Genomic DNA, 19715 nt, shown 5'->3' with positions numbered 1-19715 from the left:
TTTCTAAAATACAGAATGTATATGTTAAACTTCTAGATAGTTTAAAGATAATCAAGTTCAAAATATCTAATTAGCCCAATGTCCCCTTTTCTGTATACTTAGGAGAAGATAGCCAATTATCTTGAAAAAGGCAATTAAAATCACTATTAATGATCTTAATACTAAGATGTGTTATAATTCATTTGATAATTACATTTCCCACAAAGATACTGTCAACATAAACTGTGAAACTGCAGAGCCATCCTGTTTACAAGTACTGGAGACAATATGCTTGCTGTCTGTAGTGCTTAAACGCCGTGTTGCAGTTTCTCCTGGCAGGTGATACGTGACATGAAACACGTCTGCTTCTGTGCTTCACAACTCCAATTCTGATGTTTAACATTAGAATATTTTATTTATGTATCACACATGTCAGAAAACGATTTAAATAAATAATTAAACAAAGAAAAAGAGTAGCGACCACGCCTTTCATCTCAAATACAAAACAGAAATCTTTTGTTCATAGATGTTAAAAACTGTCTTCGATCGGAAATGCAAATGGCTTGCATGTTCCAATTTATGAAGCTAAGATTAAGTATGTGGTCTAAGTGTTCAGGTTTTATATTTTCAGAAATTTGTTATGAATCAAAAGATTTAAGTCGTAAAAATAGGAAAAATTGAGAGACTACATTTTAAGATTGACCCACGAGTTTCATTATTTCTATTATTTATTTTCATTTTTACAACAAGAAAATTGTAATTATTTTGCTTTTTAAAACATACTGCAAGAAAAGGTATCATTTAAGTGAACCTGAAGTTTATATTATTTATTGCTATTTTTCTTCAATAATATGCATTAGAATAAATATTTTTCTAAACAGCAAAATAAATACAATACATGGTTCTGGCGTATTTATATTTTTGAAAAGCTTTTCTGCTTCTTAGACAGCATAAGTACTAAGTAGTGTGGTAGTTGCCATAGTAATGAGTAAATAGGAGCATAAAATACATGCTATTTTTCAAATGCATCCACTTTTTTCATAAATATGCATATTTTATATGTAAAAGATTATTCAACTCTTGCTTTAGTTCCTTTTTAGAGAGAGAAATGTAATTCTTTAGACATCAAAGATTGCCGTGTGGCAATAGAATAGGCTCAAAAAGTTTGGAAGTGGTACATGGGAAATCTTAAGGTTTTTATGTCAATTTTCAAAAATGAAGGCAGAAAAAAAGCTCCTTTCACTCCATATTAGCTTAATGGACACAACTCTTTAAGTAAGGGTAAAAATCACATCAATGCCTTTTCCTCCTGAGCATGAAATTGCTTTTATTTTGCTTAAATTTATTATTTACAGCCATAAAATGCAGCACTTGACTTCGGAAAGCAGAAAGCTGAAACCCTGAGGAGTAGAGAAACAAGTTGAATGCTCCCCCAGGAGGAAAAGTCCTCCCCCACTGACTTCAGTGAATTCCTCTCTCCTCTGCCTTAGGGAAATACAATGGTCCTGCTTGCAGGTACCTTAGAGCGGCCAGGCGCAGAGGCGCACGCCTGTAATCCTAGCACGCGGGAGGCTGAGGCAGGAGGATCACCCCAAGTTCGAGGCCAGCCTGGGCTACATAGTGAGTTCAAGGCCTGAATTACATAGCCAGACCGTGCCTCAGTGAGAGAGAGGGAGAGGCCTTAGAGACACAGCAAGGTACTGATACAGCCTCCCGAACTCTGCTCACTCTGAAGAGGGCTCTCATGCATTTCGCGTGGAGGGCTGGAGAGGGGAGCGACTCTGAGGTGGACGTGAACGCCGGTCCTCACTGTCTCCGCTGAGCCCGGCCGCCAGAGCCAACTCGAGCGTTCGCTCCGCAGGCAGCTGCCGCGCCCCACCTCCGCTAAGCGCTCCGTGCTGCGGCCAGCTTCACGGGCAGCCTGAGCCGAGCCCCCACCGCACCTTTGCTTTCTTTACCATTTCATGGCTGTATTTGTTCTTGTCAGAAATCTGGGCCATTTCACTGTGCATTTTTTTCCCTTTCCCTAAGTGGAGGTCTTTTTCCACTTAAAGAAAGAACTTGATGGCTTGGCTTTGGCGTCTTAGAATCTCACCAGGATTGCTACTCTTGCACCCTGGGGCCAGTAGTAAGTAAAATAAAGGCCACTTGAACACCAACTCTGCGATACCTACCACCGGCCTGGGCCTGAGCACCGCGAGGCAGGCTCCAGCACCAGCAGGCAGAAGCTGTAGGACACGAAGGGGCGGCCTCAGCCGGCCGGCTCAGCCCTGCTAAGGGCTCGCAACAGGCAGCCTCGAACCCTGTCTATTTCCGGGACGTTTCATCCGGTGTTTTCATAACCCAGCTGAACGACTCAGGGATGATTTCAATATATATAACTTCGTAATTCAACTAATCATAGCAATTCATGTATCATGAAAGCATAGTCTAATTCCCCATCTACAACGCCTAGCTTACCCTCAAAACAATGATATCATCTTCTTAAATTAACGTGAGAGATCATTAACAATCCTATCTGCACCCCGTAATCTTTGGAGAAATGCTGCATCTGCCTACATTCAGATAACTGTGTTCCCCTATCTTTAGGATTCTAAAAACAGTCAAAATTTGTGAAGATCCAAGCAAAGCAACGGATTGTGTAGCCTTGCGGAAGTGAGGAGGGAAGGGCTCCACCCTCAAAGCGCACCTCTGACCCAATCTTGTGTGCTAGTTTCTGTTCTGCCAGCTGGGAGACGCAGGAGGCCGATTTGACTATGTGACTTCCACTGTGAGTTTTCCAAGCTCAGTAAACTTGACCTAGCAAGTGAGTAAGTACCTCCTCGCAGTGTTCACAGTCTTCCCAAGCTCTCACTGGCTGTTAGAAGCCACACACATTAGAAACTAGGACTTGGCCAAATCCCACCCCCCACCCGCCTCCCCCAGTCTGCAAGAACTAACGTTTTCCACCAGCTGAGGTACCTGTCTGCCAGCCTCAAGTGGCCTCCCCCTGCGAGCACTTTGGGGTACAATGCTTTACATTCATTTGAAAAGTGAAGTTTCCATTTTACTTGATTAAATAGCTGTGTTAATGTTAATATAAAATGGTCCCAACCCATGGTTTTCACAGGTAGGGACACAGGCAGGCAGCATCCATGGCTCGGGGGACAGACTGCTGAGTAACATGGGCCCCGTCTTCAGCATCCTCTGGGCAGACCCTCTATCCCCTACACTTGATGATTTCCACAAAATCAAACTGCTTTCACAGCTTTAGATAATATTTTTCTTAAATGCCTTATTCTTAGGATAATTTGTAGCTTCGAGTCTGATGTTTGATATTTACTTGTAATTCTTTGATTATAATCCTAACACCCACTAATCAGCAAGGCTAAACTTCCAGGCACGCACAGAGTAAGTACAGTGAACCGCTTGACATGTTGAGGCACCATACTAGGTAACCTGAGCTCCTCTGCAGACTGAATAATAGCAAGGAAATTATTCAGTTTGCAAAGCCTGAAATAAATAGAAATGGCTACAACTGAGGGCTCTGAAACTAGACACACTCTTAAAGAAGTACATGATAAGCTTTCCTCCAGAAGAGACAGCTACTTTGAACTTTAAGAAGCCTAAGAATGAATTAAAACATTAAATATTTATGACCATAGATTAAAATAGGTCACATGAGCAATGTGACTACCACAAAAGAAAAAATATGATATTCTCATCCCTCTTCCTTCCCACTCCTTTTAACTATTTCGGTCTGTTCTCACCATAGTAAAGTGATGGGAAAACGCCCCTGAAGACTGTAAAAGGGAAAATATACCCATCCTTAAAGCAAGGGGAAATGATTTTGGTAATTAGACAGCTCCTGAGAACACGCAGGAACAAATGAAACAATCATTAGTAGCACTGAGAAGCACATAAAAAACTGGCATCCAAAGAGCCTAATGTGCCATGTGAACTTAGTGTCTTCCTGTGACAGAATGACAGGGCATGTTACCTTGGGAGATGTGAACAGTGTCATTTCAGTGCTGTGGGTTTTTCAATTCTATTTCCCACTTCAGTAGGAAAAATATTTCTGAGGGAAGGACCCCAAAAATCTGCACTAATGGTAGAGGTGGCTACTGGGCCATGGCCACTCTCTCGAGGCACTCTTTCGGAACTCAGCCAGGTTCACTGGGGACTGATGGAAGGGGTATTGGCCTCCTTATATTTTGGACCCATCCCATCAGGCCCTTCAGATCTTCGAAATTTAAAATATGACTTTCCATAATTTTCTAACTCCTTGACCTTTCTTTGACCTGGGGATCTTAAATGACTTGATTCCAAGTGGTACTGCACTGGGACAAGATGGAAACCAAATTTAGGTAGCAATTTTGAGAGGAAGAGAGGGAATGTTTTGTGAATGAATTAAAAGGGTCTTCCAGGGCCACAGATGGCAATGCAATGGTGGTTGGAATGTAAGTACTTGATGAAAGTACTTAAAACTTGAAGGTTGTGAAGAATAGCTGTTACTTGGTTAGAGAAGGAAGAAAATATAGACAAGATGAAGGAGGGAAGTCTTTGTATCAGGAGACCAGAGTAGCCCAGATAGGGCTGGGGATTTAGCTCAGTGGTTTTGCCACCTGCTGTGCAAGTGCAAGGACACAAATTCGATCCCTGGTACCAAAAAAAAGAAAAGAAAGAAAAGAGTAAACCAGAGTAGCCCAGATAAAAATGGCGCAGAGGACTCCAGGGTACTGAGAGCCTGGCTACGATGGGAAGACCCTGATGGGGAAACATCTGGCTTTGGTGAGGATGGGGCAAGAGCCAGCACTATGTTAAAACGAGCTGCTCTCAGATCGGAGTTGCTGTCCCCAACCTGTTACCACTTATAACATAGTAAAATAATAACATCGACATCTTAGGGAAAAAGTGTGAGGACCAGGTTGTAGTCTGACTGCACTTGTCCTTCTAAGCCTCAGGACCAAGGAAACGATCAGGGAGCCCCCAGCCTAGAGAAGGACAGATGCCCTGGTGACATCGCATGCATTGGAGGATGAAGGAGGAACTGGGGACGAGTCAGTGCCCCACCTCTTCCCTAGGCTCTGTCAACACAGGTACCTCAGTCACCACGGTCTCCTCTTCCTCTGGTATCCAGGACACTCCAGAATGTTCAGTGGCAACACCTACACAATGAAACAGTTTTGTAACTCAGACAGTGTGGTGAAACAAGGTAAAAATATGTCCATCTGCCAAGCCAAGACTGTAACCAATAATTGCTTTATTTTATTGACTGAAGAAAATACAACTAAAGAGAATGCTTTGTGACCAAAACAAAAGGATCTCCCATGGGTACAGATGGCAACATCACGGTACTTAAAATGTAAGTACTTGGTAAAAATCACTTAAAACCTGAAGATTAGGAAGAATAGCTGTTGCCTGGTTAGAGAAGGAAGATGGTATAGACAAGATGAAAGAAGGCGGTCCATGTATCTGGAGACCAGTGTATCCCAGATCAAAGTAGCATGGAGGACTTCAGGGTATGAAGACTTCGGTCACAGGAAGGGACCATCATGCACTTGTAGTTCTGGTTTTAGCTGTGGGGCAGACCTGGGGTACATCTTGAACTCTCTTGGCTTTATTTCTGTCTAAAACTGACAAGAGGGAAGACTCATACAAGGGGCCCTCTAAAGCCCTTCTATTGTTAAAATTTGAGCCATTTAATAGAGGATCTTTCACATATGGGAGCTCAGATTATGTCAGCTGATGTAGGTGTGAATATTTCCACTATCCTTTCCCACCCTTCTTTCCTTGTGTATATGATAATATAACTCCTTTCCATTCCCCATAGGATTATTCAAAAGATCAAATGAGTAAACAATGTGAAAGTGGGTATTAATTAAAAAGCTCCACATTTTTGTATTTAGATCTGTCTCCTGCATTATCCAAACACAGGTGAGTGTTTTTTTTATTTTTTTTTTAGTACTGGGGAGTGAGCTCAGGACCTTGCGCTTGCAAGGCAGGCGGCAGCACCACTGAGCTAAATCCTGGGCTCTTCAAACAGCATATTTAGCCATGGCGGAATATATTCGTATCCCAGAGACTCTGGTGTCAGAGAAGATGCAGCTATTTGCAGTTGAGAAGAGTTTGTCTCCTGTGCTGTTGATTTGCTAACAGTGCCAGGGGGAGGGCGGCAGCACAGGTCCCTGTGGACTGAGGTATGAATAGCTGTTTTCTGTCATGGAAAAACAGGTCTGTTTTCCAGACCAATTCCTCTGAAGGAAAAGTGGAGACTCTGGCCAAAAGTCAGGGCTGTCAGTTGGTGGTTGCTATGGTTTCAGCATGGTTTGTTCCCCGAAGATTCACTCGCTGGAAGCTTGGTCCTCTGGCAGGGGTGTAGGGAGGTGTGCTGGAACCCTTCGGGAGTCTGGCCTGGGGGGAGGTCCTTAGGGATGGGCACCCTCTCAGCAAGGAGCCTGGTGGCCCTTAGGGACAACACGCGGTTCTGGAAGCCAGGCCTCAGCCCCGGACTCACCCTCTGGCTTCCTCCACATACTCCCACCACGTGGTCTTCACCACGGCTGAGCTGGTGCTGTCACCAGGCCCTGGAATCTCCAGAACTGTGAGCTGAAAAATCCCCTTTCTTTATGAAGTGTCCCAGCCTCACATATTTCACTATAACAAGACACGGGCTAACACAGTGGTGGGTTGGAAGTGGAAGCAAAGGGAGGCTGGCCGGGTTTGGGAAGGACTCTGGGGAGGTCTCGGCCCGGGCTCCCAGTTAGTAGAGTAGCCCTGCCCAAAGGGGCGGCCGCGGGACTCACTCGCGAGACTGCGCCCCACCCTCCCGCTCCTCTGGAGTTGTTGCTATTTTGCATCTGTGGCACCTTCTGATAAAAGCTGAAAAAAAGAGAGATAATGAACAGCAGCAGAAAGGGGCTGAGGACACAGGGAATCGCCATTCAGATTCTCTAAACTGTGCTGGGCAGACCTACATTATAGAAGAAACAGAGCCAGTAGAGCAAAACTTTGGGAGGTTCAGACATGAAGAATAAATAACACGTTTGCAAAGCTTATCCAGGAAAAAGGCTATAAAACGCTAGAAACTCAACCCCTTCCGGTAACTTCCTTTCTCATCATGACACCCAGCTTTTCCTTCAGTAAATCTGTAATGAATTTCAGAGAGCTCTTCACTTTCACTCCTCATATATACAAAATGAGACTACATAAGACTGGATACAAAATAGACAATCATTTCTAAATAGCGTGCTAAAACTTACTTCGCTGATTAAAATCATTACTATACTGATTAAGGCTTTCTCCACAAATCAAAGTGGATCCAGGAGGCCAGGCTTCTATTTGTGAGTCATGGTGTACCGCGAAGCAAGCCGCGTGCAAAGGGTCAAAAAGCCAGGACTGAGTCAAGCTGCAGCAGCACAAGAAATTCAGAACTATTCATTACGCATTGATTGCCAACTGATATCTACAGTTAGAGAGGTACAAAAATAAAAACTAATTTAGTTCGGTAAAACTGATTCCATTACATTTCGAGTTGTCTGAAATGCTTTCAGCTTGCCAGTTGTCACCATGCTACGCACCACGATCTGCTTTCTTGGCCAGCGTTTGCCCCAAGTCCCAGGCAAGGACCAAGCAACAATGTAACAGCAGCGCTTGCATCTTGTTTGACAGGTTGGCCTCTCTGCCTACAGCAAGAGTCAGAAGGATTGTGCGCTTGGACCGAGTGGGCTACCGTGAGGACCTAGAAAAATCTTATACTCTATCCAGTTAACGTTCTCATTTTGCCTCTCCTTCTTTTGCAGGATTACCTGAGTTTAACTTAAAGCTAATGTAAGAACTACTTCTAAGGCTATCTTTCTCTGTAGTGATGTATCTGAATATAGGTATATGTGTATGTATGTAATATACAAGATATTTTAAATTCTGAACTTATATATGTATGTAGTAATATGAAATAATCTTTTCTTTTCTTCACTTAAATAAGAAAATGTATTTAAGTTGCTCCAAATATACAGAGAAACTAAAAATAATTAATTTACTATTCACAGAGCATTCAGAGACTACCATTGTAGACCAGGATTTACACTACAGACAAAGATTTCTTAAAAACGATATAGTCTTTCAAATTAATGTATCTGGCTGCCTTTCTTCAGCACTGCTGCTTCACCTGCAGCACATCAGACAAGGTAATAATTTATGATAATCATATGAAAATATACAATTAATATTCATCACCTCTCATTCTTCATCACTTTAGATGATCAGTAATGCAGAGTGAAAATGCTGTCAGATTTCTAATTGCTTTGTAATGGGCTTGAAACAGGGAAATCATTAAAGGCAAACAATCTGTCATTTGTGTGTTACTTTAACTATCTATCACACCGAAAAACTCATTAAAGAAATTGCTAATAAGCTACAAAAGACTACGCTCACAGTGGTTCTCTAGTAGATTAAAAAGTAATACCATGAATGGCTTAAAATATCTTTAAAATATGATGCTTTTGTGGAAATTCATCAGAAAACATCTATTCTTCAGTATATTTTTTAAACTGTGCGCTTTCATTATTTTGGCATTTAATTCATCAATGTGGAAATCCTTTTAGCATACGAGACTTGCTTTTCATCAATCGCTAAATAATTAAACCAAAAGGCTGCAAAAAGAAGCAGAAATGCTAAATGTGTTTATTACTAGTAAACTGACACAAGTAATAAAAAATAGTACTGTAGTAACCCTGGCACCAAGTGAAGAATGTATTTTAAGATGTGATGTTTACAGTCATCTCTCTTGTGGATTTGAACTGTGGAATTCGCAGGGCTTCCTTCATCTGAAATAGAGCTGTCATCCTACAGAAATGACATTCAGCTACTGAAATGGAGCAAAGAACATGAAATTCTGCATCATGTTACCTATTTGAAAGTTTTGAAGAAACTAATCCTAAAACATCTCATATTACTTCAAGTAATTTTAGCAGAGAAAAAGCATCATTTCTTTAAATGACCACACACCAAATTTTATATATCTTTATCAACTCTACCTTCTAGATGAATTCTACCTTCTGTTTTCAGAAGTCTATAATAATGGTGATAATTTTGTTAATAAAACAAGGAGGCATATAGACAAATTAAACCTAGAATATTTTTGAAGGTTATACAGCATGGATATATTTTTATTTTAGAAAAATATATCAGTAACAAAGATAATTGTAATATGTTTTGCACTATTTTAAGGATGCATTAAATGATGAATTTAATTTCCTATAGAAAATGGTCTCATTAATAAAACACAACTTTCTCTAAATGTGAGGATTTATTCATATCCACTAGAATTCGCACGAATTTGAAGACCTGCGCACAGCAGCATGTTAAGGTAGGTGCCATGGTTATACACTAGTGCATTGTGAGCCAATGGCAAAGGTTTCCCAACACCCTGGAAACATCTTCATTATGCTCTCTAATTGACTTAAACAGACTTCCTATCAACTGTTTAACACATTTTAACCCACAAATTAACACCCCTTGGTCATTCAGATTAACCTTTCTTCTGTGAGTCAATTACATGACAAAAATAACCTTTTTTTTTTTTTTTTTTTTTTAAAAAAAAGCCTTCTGATTTAAAAAATTAAAATGAAAAGGGAAGAAAGTTTTTTTTAAAAAAGCCAGTATAGAAATGCATCCCTCACGTGAATGAAAGAGTGGATGACACATTTTAGGGTTGCTGGAAAGTACACAGCTGAGCCAGGGTGGCCATAAGACCAAAGAGAAAGGGGAGAAGAGGGAAAATAAATTGGTTTTTCTTACGATTACCTAAGAGAAACAGAAGATGTTTGTACACAGTTTCTTTAATAGATTCATGGACATATTAAAACATTAGTTGTGAAGAAGGTAGAAAAATCCTAACAAAAATCTCAGATAAAATAAAGACCTTGGAGGGAGCTAAAATCAACATAACTGTTGAGAAACAAAGAAGAAAAACAGGAGGAGGAGGTGCTGGGAGCTTCTCAGCCTCTTGCCCTCTCCCCTCATGGCTGTGTGGAGCTCAGTGGCTCAGGATGGGCAGAAAAACAGGCAGACATGGGCCAAGTGAGGGCCATCAATGAGGGGAAAGGCAAAACCAAAAGCTATTTTTAAAAGAAGAGGGAGGCAAAGATGTCTGTGCTGAAAACTACAGCTCCCTGAAAAAGGGGCCCAGAGGAGATCAGAGCATGGAGAGTGTGCCCTGCTGCAGAACAGGCAGAGCTGATACGGTCCAAATGGCCACACTTCCAAAAGTGCGACACAGATTTAAGGCAATCCCTGTGAAAACACCAACAGCATTCTTCACAGATTTGGAGAAAATAACCCTAAAATTTACATGGAACCAGAAGAGACCTAGAATAGCAAAAGCAATCCTGGGTAAAAAGAGCAAAGCAGGAGACATCACAACCCTGGACTTGAAGTTATACTACAAAGCTACAGCAAGAAAACAGCATGGTGCTGGCACAAAACCAGACAGGAGGACCAGTGGAGCAGGACAGGGGGAGCAGAGACAGCCCCAGGCACCACCAGCTATCTGATTTTTGACAAAGGGGAAAATGACACACACTGGGAGAAAGACAGCCTCTAATAAATGCCGCTGGGAAAACTGCTGCCCACATGCAGAAGACTGGATATAGATCCATACATCTCACCATGCACTCAACTAAAATCAAAACAGGTCAAAGATCTAAATGTTAAAACAGAAACAATCTTCTGAAGACAAAAGAGGTAAAACTCTGGAAGAGAGCCCTAGGCAAGGACTTTCTGAACAGAACCCCAATTGCACAAGACATAACATCAGGAATAAACAAATGAGATTATTTCAAATTAAAAAGCTTCTGCACAGCAAAGAAAACAGCCGACAGAGTGAAGAGACAACTTACAGAACAGGAAAATATTTTTGCCAGCTACTCCATGGGCAGAGGACTAATGTCAAGAATATATAAAGAACTCAAAAAAATTAGATCCCCCAAAATAAAAGACCCAGTCAAAAAATGGACAACTGAAATCTCAGAAAAAGTACAAATGCTCAATAAATACATGAAATCCCTGACCATTAGAGAAATGCAAATTAAAACAGCACTGAGATTCCATTTTATTCCGGAAAGAATGGCCATCATCAAGAAATTTAATAATAACAAATGCTGGGGAGGCTGCAAAGAAAAAGGAGCCCTTCTGCACTGTCAGTGGGAGTGCAAGCTGATCCCTATGGATCAGTATGGGGGTTCTGTAAAACACAACTAGAAATTCCATTCAGCTCAGCTCTTCCCCTTTAGGAATTTTCCTGAAATAGCTGCCCCCCCATCATATAGTGTCTCTCTCTAAATCGAGTTGCTCATCTCTCCCTTCCTCCAAAACATGATTTAACACTTCCAGAATACCTTTTCCTGGACTGGTTTCAACTGGACTCAAGGGTTTCAACCCTCAGTGACCTATTGTGTGTGCATACCTGTAAGTGACTGGAGGCACAGCAATTGGTACTTCCTCTCGCTTAGTGCTTACTGCTGCTTCAGTTCCTTGTTTAAACATCCATCTACCGTATCCATGCTAAGCTCCTGAGAGGGCCGCCTTGTGTGTCCCGTGTAAGGCACACAGTAGACACTCAGGAAATATTTGGTTGAGGGAATAGGTAAATGATGCACATATAACAAAGGTACAGTATCATTGTGTTTTACCTCAGCATGAGCCGATTCTTGGTGGTTTTGCTGTCTTCCCAGTGAGTTTGAATTGCACTCCAAGCAAACCTCTAATTTATTTAAAAAATAAATACAGCTTAGTTCACTGCTATGAAAATCCTAAAAATATAGAAATAAAGATCAAGCAAATTAAAGAAGAGTTGGTGATGGAACCACTAGGAAGGGGACAAGTGTGTGTAATGCTAAGAGAGGAACTTGAACCCAGCACAAGTACACTGTTGCTATGGTAAGTGTCCCCCCAACCCGTGTTCAAGATTCATCTCCAGGTTGGCATCACTTGGGGGAATCTCTGGGAGCTGAGGCCTAGTGGGAGACCTGTAGGTTGCTGGAGCTGTGGCCTCAGAAGGGACTGTGGGCCTGGTCTCTTGCTCTTTCTACCTTGGTTCCTGGCCATGAAGATGCATTCTGTTCCCTCACACTCTCTACCATTGCTATTTGGCTGCCCCAACAGTGACCTTGGACCAGACCCTCCAATACAGTGAGCCAAAGTAAATCCTTTCTCTGTCTGAGTTAAGGATCTCAGGTATTTTATTGTAGTGACAGAAAGCTGATCAATACAACTGTACATATTATAAGTATTATCTATCAATGAGAAACACAGTTTACTTGTATGATATGATATGAAGATTTTGTTAATGTCTGGTGGATATCAGTGTAGGGGCAGGCTAGTTTTAAATTGATACATTGGATAACTGTGGTATTTTTCATGCCACTAGTTGTAACCAATAGACTTAAACCTCTGATCTATGTTTCTATGTCTATGTATTACAGTATTTTGTTAATTGTATTGAATCAAACATTAATGTATACCTATCTTACCCATATTAGATCTTGATGATTCAAATTAAGAGGGTTTTGCTCATATCTTTGATACTATCCTGCAGCCAAGCAAAAAGTATATTCAACAGGTATTTGTTTTGGTTTTTTTTTTTCCTAATTCATTTTCATTTGGTCTGTTTGGAAATTCCCAAAGAAGTGCTATGAATCAAAACAGCAACAAATACCTCCCTATTAATTATGATAATAATCCTTATAAGCAGCAAAAATACCTCACCTTTAATAAGCTCTCACTTCTTTCAGGCATAGTTACCTCCATTTCCTAGAAGGGAGATGTTATTATTGTTTCTGTTTTACAGAGGAAAAACCAAAACAGAGGTTGACTTTAAAAAGTACTCATGCAAAAGGCAGATCTGGGCTTTCCATAGTCTGACTCAGAACTGAAGCTCTTACCCATTAAATAACGTCGTTCATATTTCTGCTTTATTAGTTTCACATAATACAGACACAGTGAGAATGCCGCAGTGAGGAAGTTGATTAGGATTAACATTAAACGTTTCTGTTTCTCTGTTGAGAGGTGTTCACGCTGGAATATGCACCTGAAACAGTGCACTGTGCCATGCGATGGATTCAGATGAGTGCACACGGAACTTTTTAAGAAAGCCAAGGAAGTAATTTTCAAGGCCTGAGCCACCATGAAAGGTGGTGGAAGATACAGGCTTTAAAGGAGGGATAAAACTGAGAGCGGAAGAAGAGTGAAGGTAAGGGGAAGCATTGGACAAAATGATGGGTGAAACATTGAGAAAAGATCCAGCTGTTTATCCTTTTCATTTACGGAGGTAACAGGAGACCAGGCTGGAAAACTAAGGATTGTATTGGGAAGGTACATGAATGCCCGGCTCGGAGTCAGGACACTGTACTCTGGAGGGCCCTGCTCAGTACAGGGCCCACCACTTGCATCCAGCTTCTGAGCACCTGAAATGCATCGAGGCCACACTGGGGCGTGCGGTTTTCAGGCAAAGTACAGACCAGCTTTTGAAGACTCCAGAGGAAAAAACAATGCGAAATGTTGCACAGACAAGTTTATATTGACTACATTTTGAAACGATAGTATTCTGGATATAAATAAAATATTTAAAACATTTTGGATTTGCTGGGGTAAAAGTACCTTTCTTATTTTTCAAACCCAAGTAAACAAGCAGAATAAAAGATAACACAGCACCTTTATGGAGGAGTAAATCAAAATAAAGCTGTACAGACTGGAGTACTCTAGGGTATCTCTCTGTCTCTGTCCAGGGAAGGACGGAGCAGGGAATTGAGATTGAGAGTAGACCCATTGAGGGGCGTTACTGTACCCTGATAACACTGCGTGGGAAGGTATTCACCACACCTAATTCCGTTGCCCTACATATTCTGGTAGAGCCCCGCGGAAGTATCCTGGATCTAGGATTAAAACTAGGGCCTAGCCGCGTTCAATCCCCGGTACCAAAAAACCCCAAAACAAACAAGAAAACCTAGGGGCCGGGGATTTAGCTTAGTGGTTTCACGGCCTGCCTCAAAAGTGCAAGGTCCCGAGTTTGATCCCCGGTACAGAGAAAAAAACCCAAACAAACAAAAACTAGATTGCCTACTGATCAGCATAAAGCTCTTCATGTTGGCTTAAACGCGAAAACTCCTGCGGAGAACCAATTTTTAGATGTTTTTGTGTTGCCTGTCTCAATCTATTCTTTATAATTCATACCATCACTGCATAATGACCATATTAGAATATTTTACCTATCCAACTCAAGGTTCTCTTGAATGCTTCTTAAAGTGAGATTTGGTAGAAGAAAGATTAAAAAGAAGGGAAGTAAATGTAAGTGGTGGCAAGAATAAAACCATTTGAACATCTCCAAGTGAAGTTTGTGTCAGGCTGCCAAAGGTTCAGATCTGGTCTTTACCTCTAGGCACCGTGCGAGGAAGAGAGACCAGGGTAACAAGCAGCCCAGAGAAGAGGCCGTGACGGGAGCGGAGGAAGAGAGGAAAACCAAGGACAGCACACCCACAGGGTCCACCTGCGTGTCTCCTGCTGACTCCAGGGGGGCGGCGCCCTCTCCTTTTCCCCAAGTCTGAGAGAGCTCAGCGCCCTGGAACCTGCAGGCCCAGCCCGCAGCTCCGGCCGATCGCGGCTTTACCTCCTCGTCCTAAAGCTGGTGACAGCAACGCCTTCCTTACTGGTCTGGCTGGGCGGAAGGGAAAGCAAAGCGAAACAACAAATGCAAAAGGATTTGAACAGTTCTTTAATAAGTCGGTTGCTAACAACTACAAGAAGTAATGAGCTTGAGCATATTTTACCAGATCTGCTGCTCCCCTAACGCCGCTCCCAGCCCCTCGCCACGCGCGTCCGGCTACAGAACAAAAGGGCCGGGAGTAAGTAGAGCCAGGCAGCGTACCTCGCGGGGCCCGGTTACCATCGCGACCGCGTCGGGGCGGGAGGAACGGCGCTTCCGGTCGGTGCCTCGGCCATGGCTCGACTGGCAACGCGGTGACGTCACGCCAACTTCCGGCGGAAGCGGACGCCGGTGCCGAGTGCGTCCGGCGGCTGTGGGAGCGAGGTGCGGACGGAGCCGGGCGGCGCACGAGGAGCGGAGCTGAGCGGTCGTGTGCTGTCCCTGGGCGTGCGGCGCGGCGGGAAGGCTGGCCCGTCCGGACCCGGCTCCAGCTCAAGCTCCAGCTCCGCAGCGCGGCCTCCGGAGGAGGGACGGGGCCCGGGCCGGCCCAGGTGGGTCCCGGCGGCGTGGCTGGATTTCGCCTCCCGTGTTTGCCGCGCTGTCGTTAGGGTGCCGCGTTTACCCTGCGAGAAGCCGGAGTATAAGTCAGCCCGCCAGAGGAAGTGGGAGGCAGATCCCTTGCAGATGGTAAAGCGACCGAGAGACGGAGGGAGGGAAGAGATGAAAGAATTAAGGTGTCCTCGGCGCCTTCCTGCGGGGTTACCCACCGCCCGCGCTGGCCTTGTGATGCTAAGGTCTAGTTGTGAATTTAAGAGCGAACATCTAGCACATTTTGTCTTAAACATTTGGCGCATTTCCCGTACTTGTTTGTATCGTTTTACATGGAGTTACTGAGAACATAGGAAATAAAAATTACGCTTCAAGTTTGGATTATAATCATGATTTACTCAGCCAAATAGTAAGGAACTTAGGAAGGCAATCTTGGGTTTTTTGAGGTACATGCGGACTGTAATGGGCTGTCGTTTGTATTTTACGCAGCTGGCCTGAGAAGACCCTCTTCTGGTTCAAGAGTGATGGCGTTGGAACAGGGGCCAGCAAAGGATTGGTATGGCATTCTGGGGGCCGAGCCTTCTGCTAATGTGTCAGAACTGAAGCAAAAGTATCAGAAACTCATATTAATGGTAACTCATTTCTTTCATCTTTTAAATCATGAGAGGAAAAAGTCAGTTTTTAAATATGATCTGAAATTTACATTTCAAAAAAATACTATATGATGTCACCTGGAAATCAGTAATATTAATTTGATTTAGTTGAACATTCAGTAATTCAGCAGACAAACAAAAACCAAACTTTTGATGTGAAACAGCATGGTGTTTAGGAAGAAAGGTTTTGAGTTGAGCTGATTAAGAAGGCCGAATCCCCTGACTCTACTACAGTTGGTGAGAACTTGGATGACTTTCCTCTACTCGGTACTTGGAGGAGTAAACAGAATAATCCACTCCTCTGTATGGTACTCAAGAGTAGATGGAATAACCCATGTAAATGCTTAGAAGCTGGCTACGTAATAACGAGTGCTAGCTGAGTAGTAGCCCCCAGCCACACGGAACTCTCCAGCGCTTGGCATGCTAGTCCACATGGATATGCACTCGTAAGTGTAAAATACACATTGGATTTTGAAGGCAGTACCAAAAGTGTAAAAAAACCTAAACATTTTAGGTTGGTTACATGTTAAAATGATAGTATTTTGGCTGTTTTGCATAGTATATGTATTTTTTTTATATAATTACCAAATTGTATTTCATCTTCTTTTTGCCTTTTGAACATTTCATATGTAGCCTGCATTTAGGTTTAGGTTATATTTCTATTGTATGGTGCTGATTTAGGTCATTTTTATACTACTTTCAGTTGCATTCATCCCCTTTCTAAAAAGAAATAAGTTGTAGTAATTCATAAATATATAGTATCTCTCTGAGCCTATATTCATCTTTTCAATCTGTATTGTGATGATCTTAAACCCATGTCAGTATCTGTAGTGATCTACAGTTAAATGAGGTTACAAGAAAGATTAAAGAGGTGTCACTATATGGTATTAGTTGTTTCTCTTTACCAGAAACATCTGGGTATTTTTCCTAGACTGTGTTCATGATGAAGGAAAGATAGTTCACTGCCAGGAACGTACTAATATTCCTGCCTGGGGTACTGAATTGGACTAAGTGATCTTAAAGCATGTTCTGCCTTTGAATTTCTAAGATTTCTGTAAGTAAAATTAAATAGGTTTTATTGAAGATGTTCCTGACGTTCACTCATCTTTATGCTTCAGTTTGGAGAGATGGCTGGAGGAGTAAATGAGTCTGGGAGCGCAGGTCTTCCAGGCTGATGGCAGTGAGGAGCCTTCTGCGGTGCCAGACACTAAAGGGGATGGACCGTATGGTGCCCGTGTTTGGAGTATGTCAGCTCCGGCTGCTCCACCTGAGCAACAGCCCATGGTGCTGTCAGTCTCTTCGTGTTTCTCAGCTGTGAAAACTGTGTGAGGTAATGCGCAGCTGTGTGGGCTGCCCAGTGCGTGATGAGCTGTGTGGCAGCACCCTCGATGCCAGTGCAAACCCAGCCACAGTAGCTCCTGGTGGTCAGTGGCAACCATCGCTCACTGGGAATCACTGTGCTGCTCTTGTCTGTAGCTACATCTCATGGTGGGGACTGTTTTTTGGTTTTGGTCTTTTTTTCCTTTGATGATGCTGTTGAGTGTTTTTTGATGTAATTATTGGCTATTTGTATAATCTTCTGTGTGTTTGTTTTCAACTGAGTGTGTGCTTTTTCTAGCGTGTGTGTTGCGGATGGTTTGCCTGGTGTGTAGCTTAGCAAGTTGTTTTCTTAGTGGTGTCTTTTGATGCACAGAAGCTTTTTGTTTTTGAGGAGTTAATTTATCAAAGTTTGTTCTGCAGATAGTGCTTTCTATGCCTTCTGTGTTTTCTTCTGTATATAAGTAAAGAAGTTTGTTTTGGGCCCCAGTGTCTGATGTTTCAGCCCAAGATCAGTTGGCCCCTGGGCTTTTGGGCCTGTGATGTGACAGCTTCCTGGGGTAGAGCAAAACCGGTTTGGTCAGGCAGGGAGCAGAGTAGAGGGGGAGGAGACCAGGGACCTGTGGTTCTTGGGGAACATCTCCAGACCTAAAGACCTCCCACTAGGCCACACCTCTTAAAGGGCCCAGCACCTTCCAGTAGCCCCAGGCTGGGAACCAAGCCTTTAACACTGAAACTCAGGGGTCTTTCCAGACCCAGTTTCTAGCAAATTCTGTATATTTCCATCGCTTCACATTTTGGTGTCTCTCACCTGCCTTTTCTCTTCTGTTTGTTCTTGTGCATTTATGCTTTTTGCCTTTTAAAAAAAAATATTATTCTTTTGCTGTTGCTATAGTGGAATTTTGGGAGGGAACAGGAGTAAATGTGTGTATTAGTTTGACATTTATAGATGCTCTCAACTGTTGCCATTTCTTCTGGGCCTCCCACCTTTGCTGTTGTCTTTGCCACGTACCTGCCACATACCACTGTGGCCCATCCTCTACCTCACCTGCTTTGCTCTCACTCATTGTTTCGAAACGGTCTTAGTTGTAATTCCCTGGGCCCAGTGCCCTCCCTGGTAGTCGTGTTTAGTGATGATTCTCTAGGACACGGGAGGCAGAGCTGTAAAGGAAGGAGAGCGAGGATGGCTGGAGTGCGGGAGGAGGTTGCGGTAGGGCCTCCTTCTTTTAAAAGGTGGGTGAGACTTGGGCACGTTCCCATTTTGGGGAGAGTCGCAGGAGAGAGCAGTTGACAGACAGAGGTGGGATGGCAAGCCGAGACTGAAAGGTCAGCCTGGCTCCAGGTTACAGGCAAGGGGAAGTGGGCGCAGTGGTTTGGTGCGGAAAGCTGATGAGCTCTTGTTTGGTGGCTTCTCTTTCCCCTGGAGCAGAAGACAAACAGTGGTGAGAGAAGAATAAGAGTAGTTGAGGCAGCAGGCTGAGGACAGTTTCGCCCTGCCTTGTGCTGGCTGGCGCCGTGTGCAGCCGCAGTTAACCCACACAGCGGCTCTGGGCAGGTGGCAGGCTGTGGCCCACAAGCATCCCGGCCTCTCCCGCCATGTCCCTGGGGTCACGGCGAGATGCGAGATGAGACAATGTGACCTTGAGTTCTGTTCTGCTGGGTGTGCTCTGTAGGAGGACAGGAGAGTGTGTAGGGAGTGTGGAAGTAGTGCACAGTTGCAGTTCACGCATGCTTTCCAAGGCCTCTGACCTTGTTTCCTTCTCCTGCCGTCCAGCCTGGCAGGTAATGTTAGCCTCTGTTTGCAGTTGACAGCCTGAGACTTGGTTCTAGTTTCCTGGTTTGTCAGCAACACGCAGTTAGTGGAGGTGGAAAACCTCGGTGTGATCCTGTGCCCTCTGACCTTGGCTTCTCCTGGGACCTCACTTGCCCGTGGCATTGCCACCCAAAAAGGCCTCCCTCCAGTTGTTGGAAGCCATAATTTCTCTTATTCTGGATTTTTTTTTTTGGTACCGGGGCTCGAACCTGGGTCCCTGTGCTTGCGCAGCAGGCAGCGAAACCACTGAGCTAAATCCCCGGCCTCGCTGCTTTAATTTTGATGGGATCTAGGTTATATACAGCTAGTGAAACTTATTTCCTTATCTCTTTTGTACCATAAGTATGGTGTTTCTGATAGGGTTAAGGAGAAAATTATACAGGAAAACCGTACAATTTATCATGTTTATCAGTTTCTTTTTTTCACAAAAGCAAGCTTCTAAAGCTCATGTTTTTTTGTTTCCCAATTTGAATTAGCATATATGTGTGTGTGTATATATATATATATATATTTTTTTTTTTTTTTTTTTTTTTTTTTTTTTGTACTGGGCATCCAACTCAGGACCTCAAGCTTGCCAGGCAGGTGCTAACTAGCATATTTTTTCAATTTGTTCTTTCAACAATGTCACAGAATAGTTGGAGAATAGAATTACATTTGACTAATACCATTCTGTATCTAATTTTATAAAAAGGGCACATTTTTTTTTTTCTTTTTTTTTTTTTGGTAC

The 19715-nt window shown here is 43.0% G+C and overlaps 1 protein-coding gene and 1 long non-coding RNA gene across 5 annotated transcripts in view; one reads left to right on the top strand and one right to left on the bottom strand.

Annotated features, from left to right (window-relative positions):
- Positions 1–646: 646 nt before the first annotated feature.
- LOC110350582 (uncharacterized) lies at positions 647–14969 on the bottom strand. Of its 2 annotated transcripts, XR_002397237.2 has the most exons (4): positions 14781–14969; positions 12724–12768; positions 11649–11719; positions 647–5126 (listed from the first exon to the last, which is right to left on the bottom strand). It is a non-coding gene; the product is annotated as an uncharacterized LOC110350582 (long non-coding RNA). The 2 variants fall into 2 exon arrangements; XR_015451330.1 differs by having other exon boundaries at positions 12724–14958.
- Positions 14970–14983: 14 nt separating this feature from the next.
- Positions 14984–19715, top strand: part of Dnajc24 (DnaJ heat shock protein family (Hsp40) member C24) — a 58185-nt gene continuing 53453 nt past the window's right edge. Inside the window, exons 1-2 of one of the 3 annotated variants that reach the window (XM_004851597.4) lie at positions 14984–15207; positions 15695–15837. In XM_004851597.4, coding sequence (XP_004851654.1) covers positions 15730–15837 — 108 coding nt within the window. In that variant the 5' untranslated portion in view covers positions 14984–15207; positions 15695–15729. Of the gene's footprint in view, positions 15344–15694; positions 15838–19715 lie in introns of all 3 variants that reach the window. The other 2 variants (XM_021263979.2, XM_021263978.2) reach the window with 2 other exon arrangements.

The sequence above is a fragment of the Heterocephalus glaber genome, unplaced genomic scaffold (genome assembly GCF_053883595.1).
Source record: "Heterocephalus glaber isolate CG9 unplaced genomic scaffold, H.glaber_assembly_v1.0 deba00001428, whole genome shotgun sequence".
In the NCBI taxonomy this organism is placed as follows: Eukaryota; Metazoa; Chordata; class Mammalia; order Rodentia; family Bathyergidae; genus Heterocephalus; species Heterocephalus glaber.
Note: the sequence above shows the minus strand (reverse complement) of the source record. Positions and strands in the feature narration are given on the sequence as shown.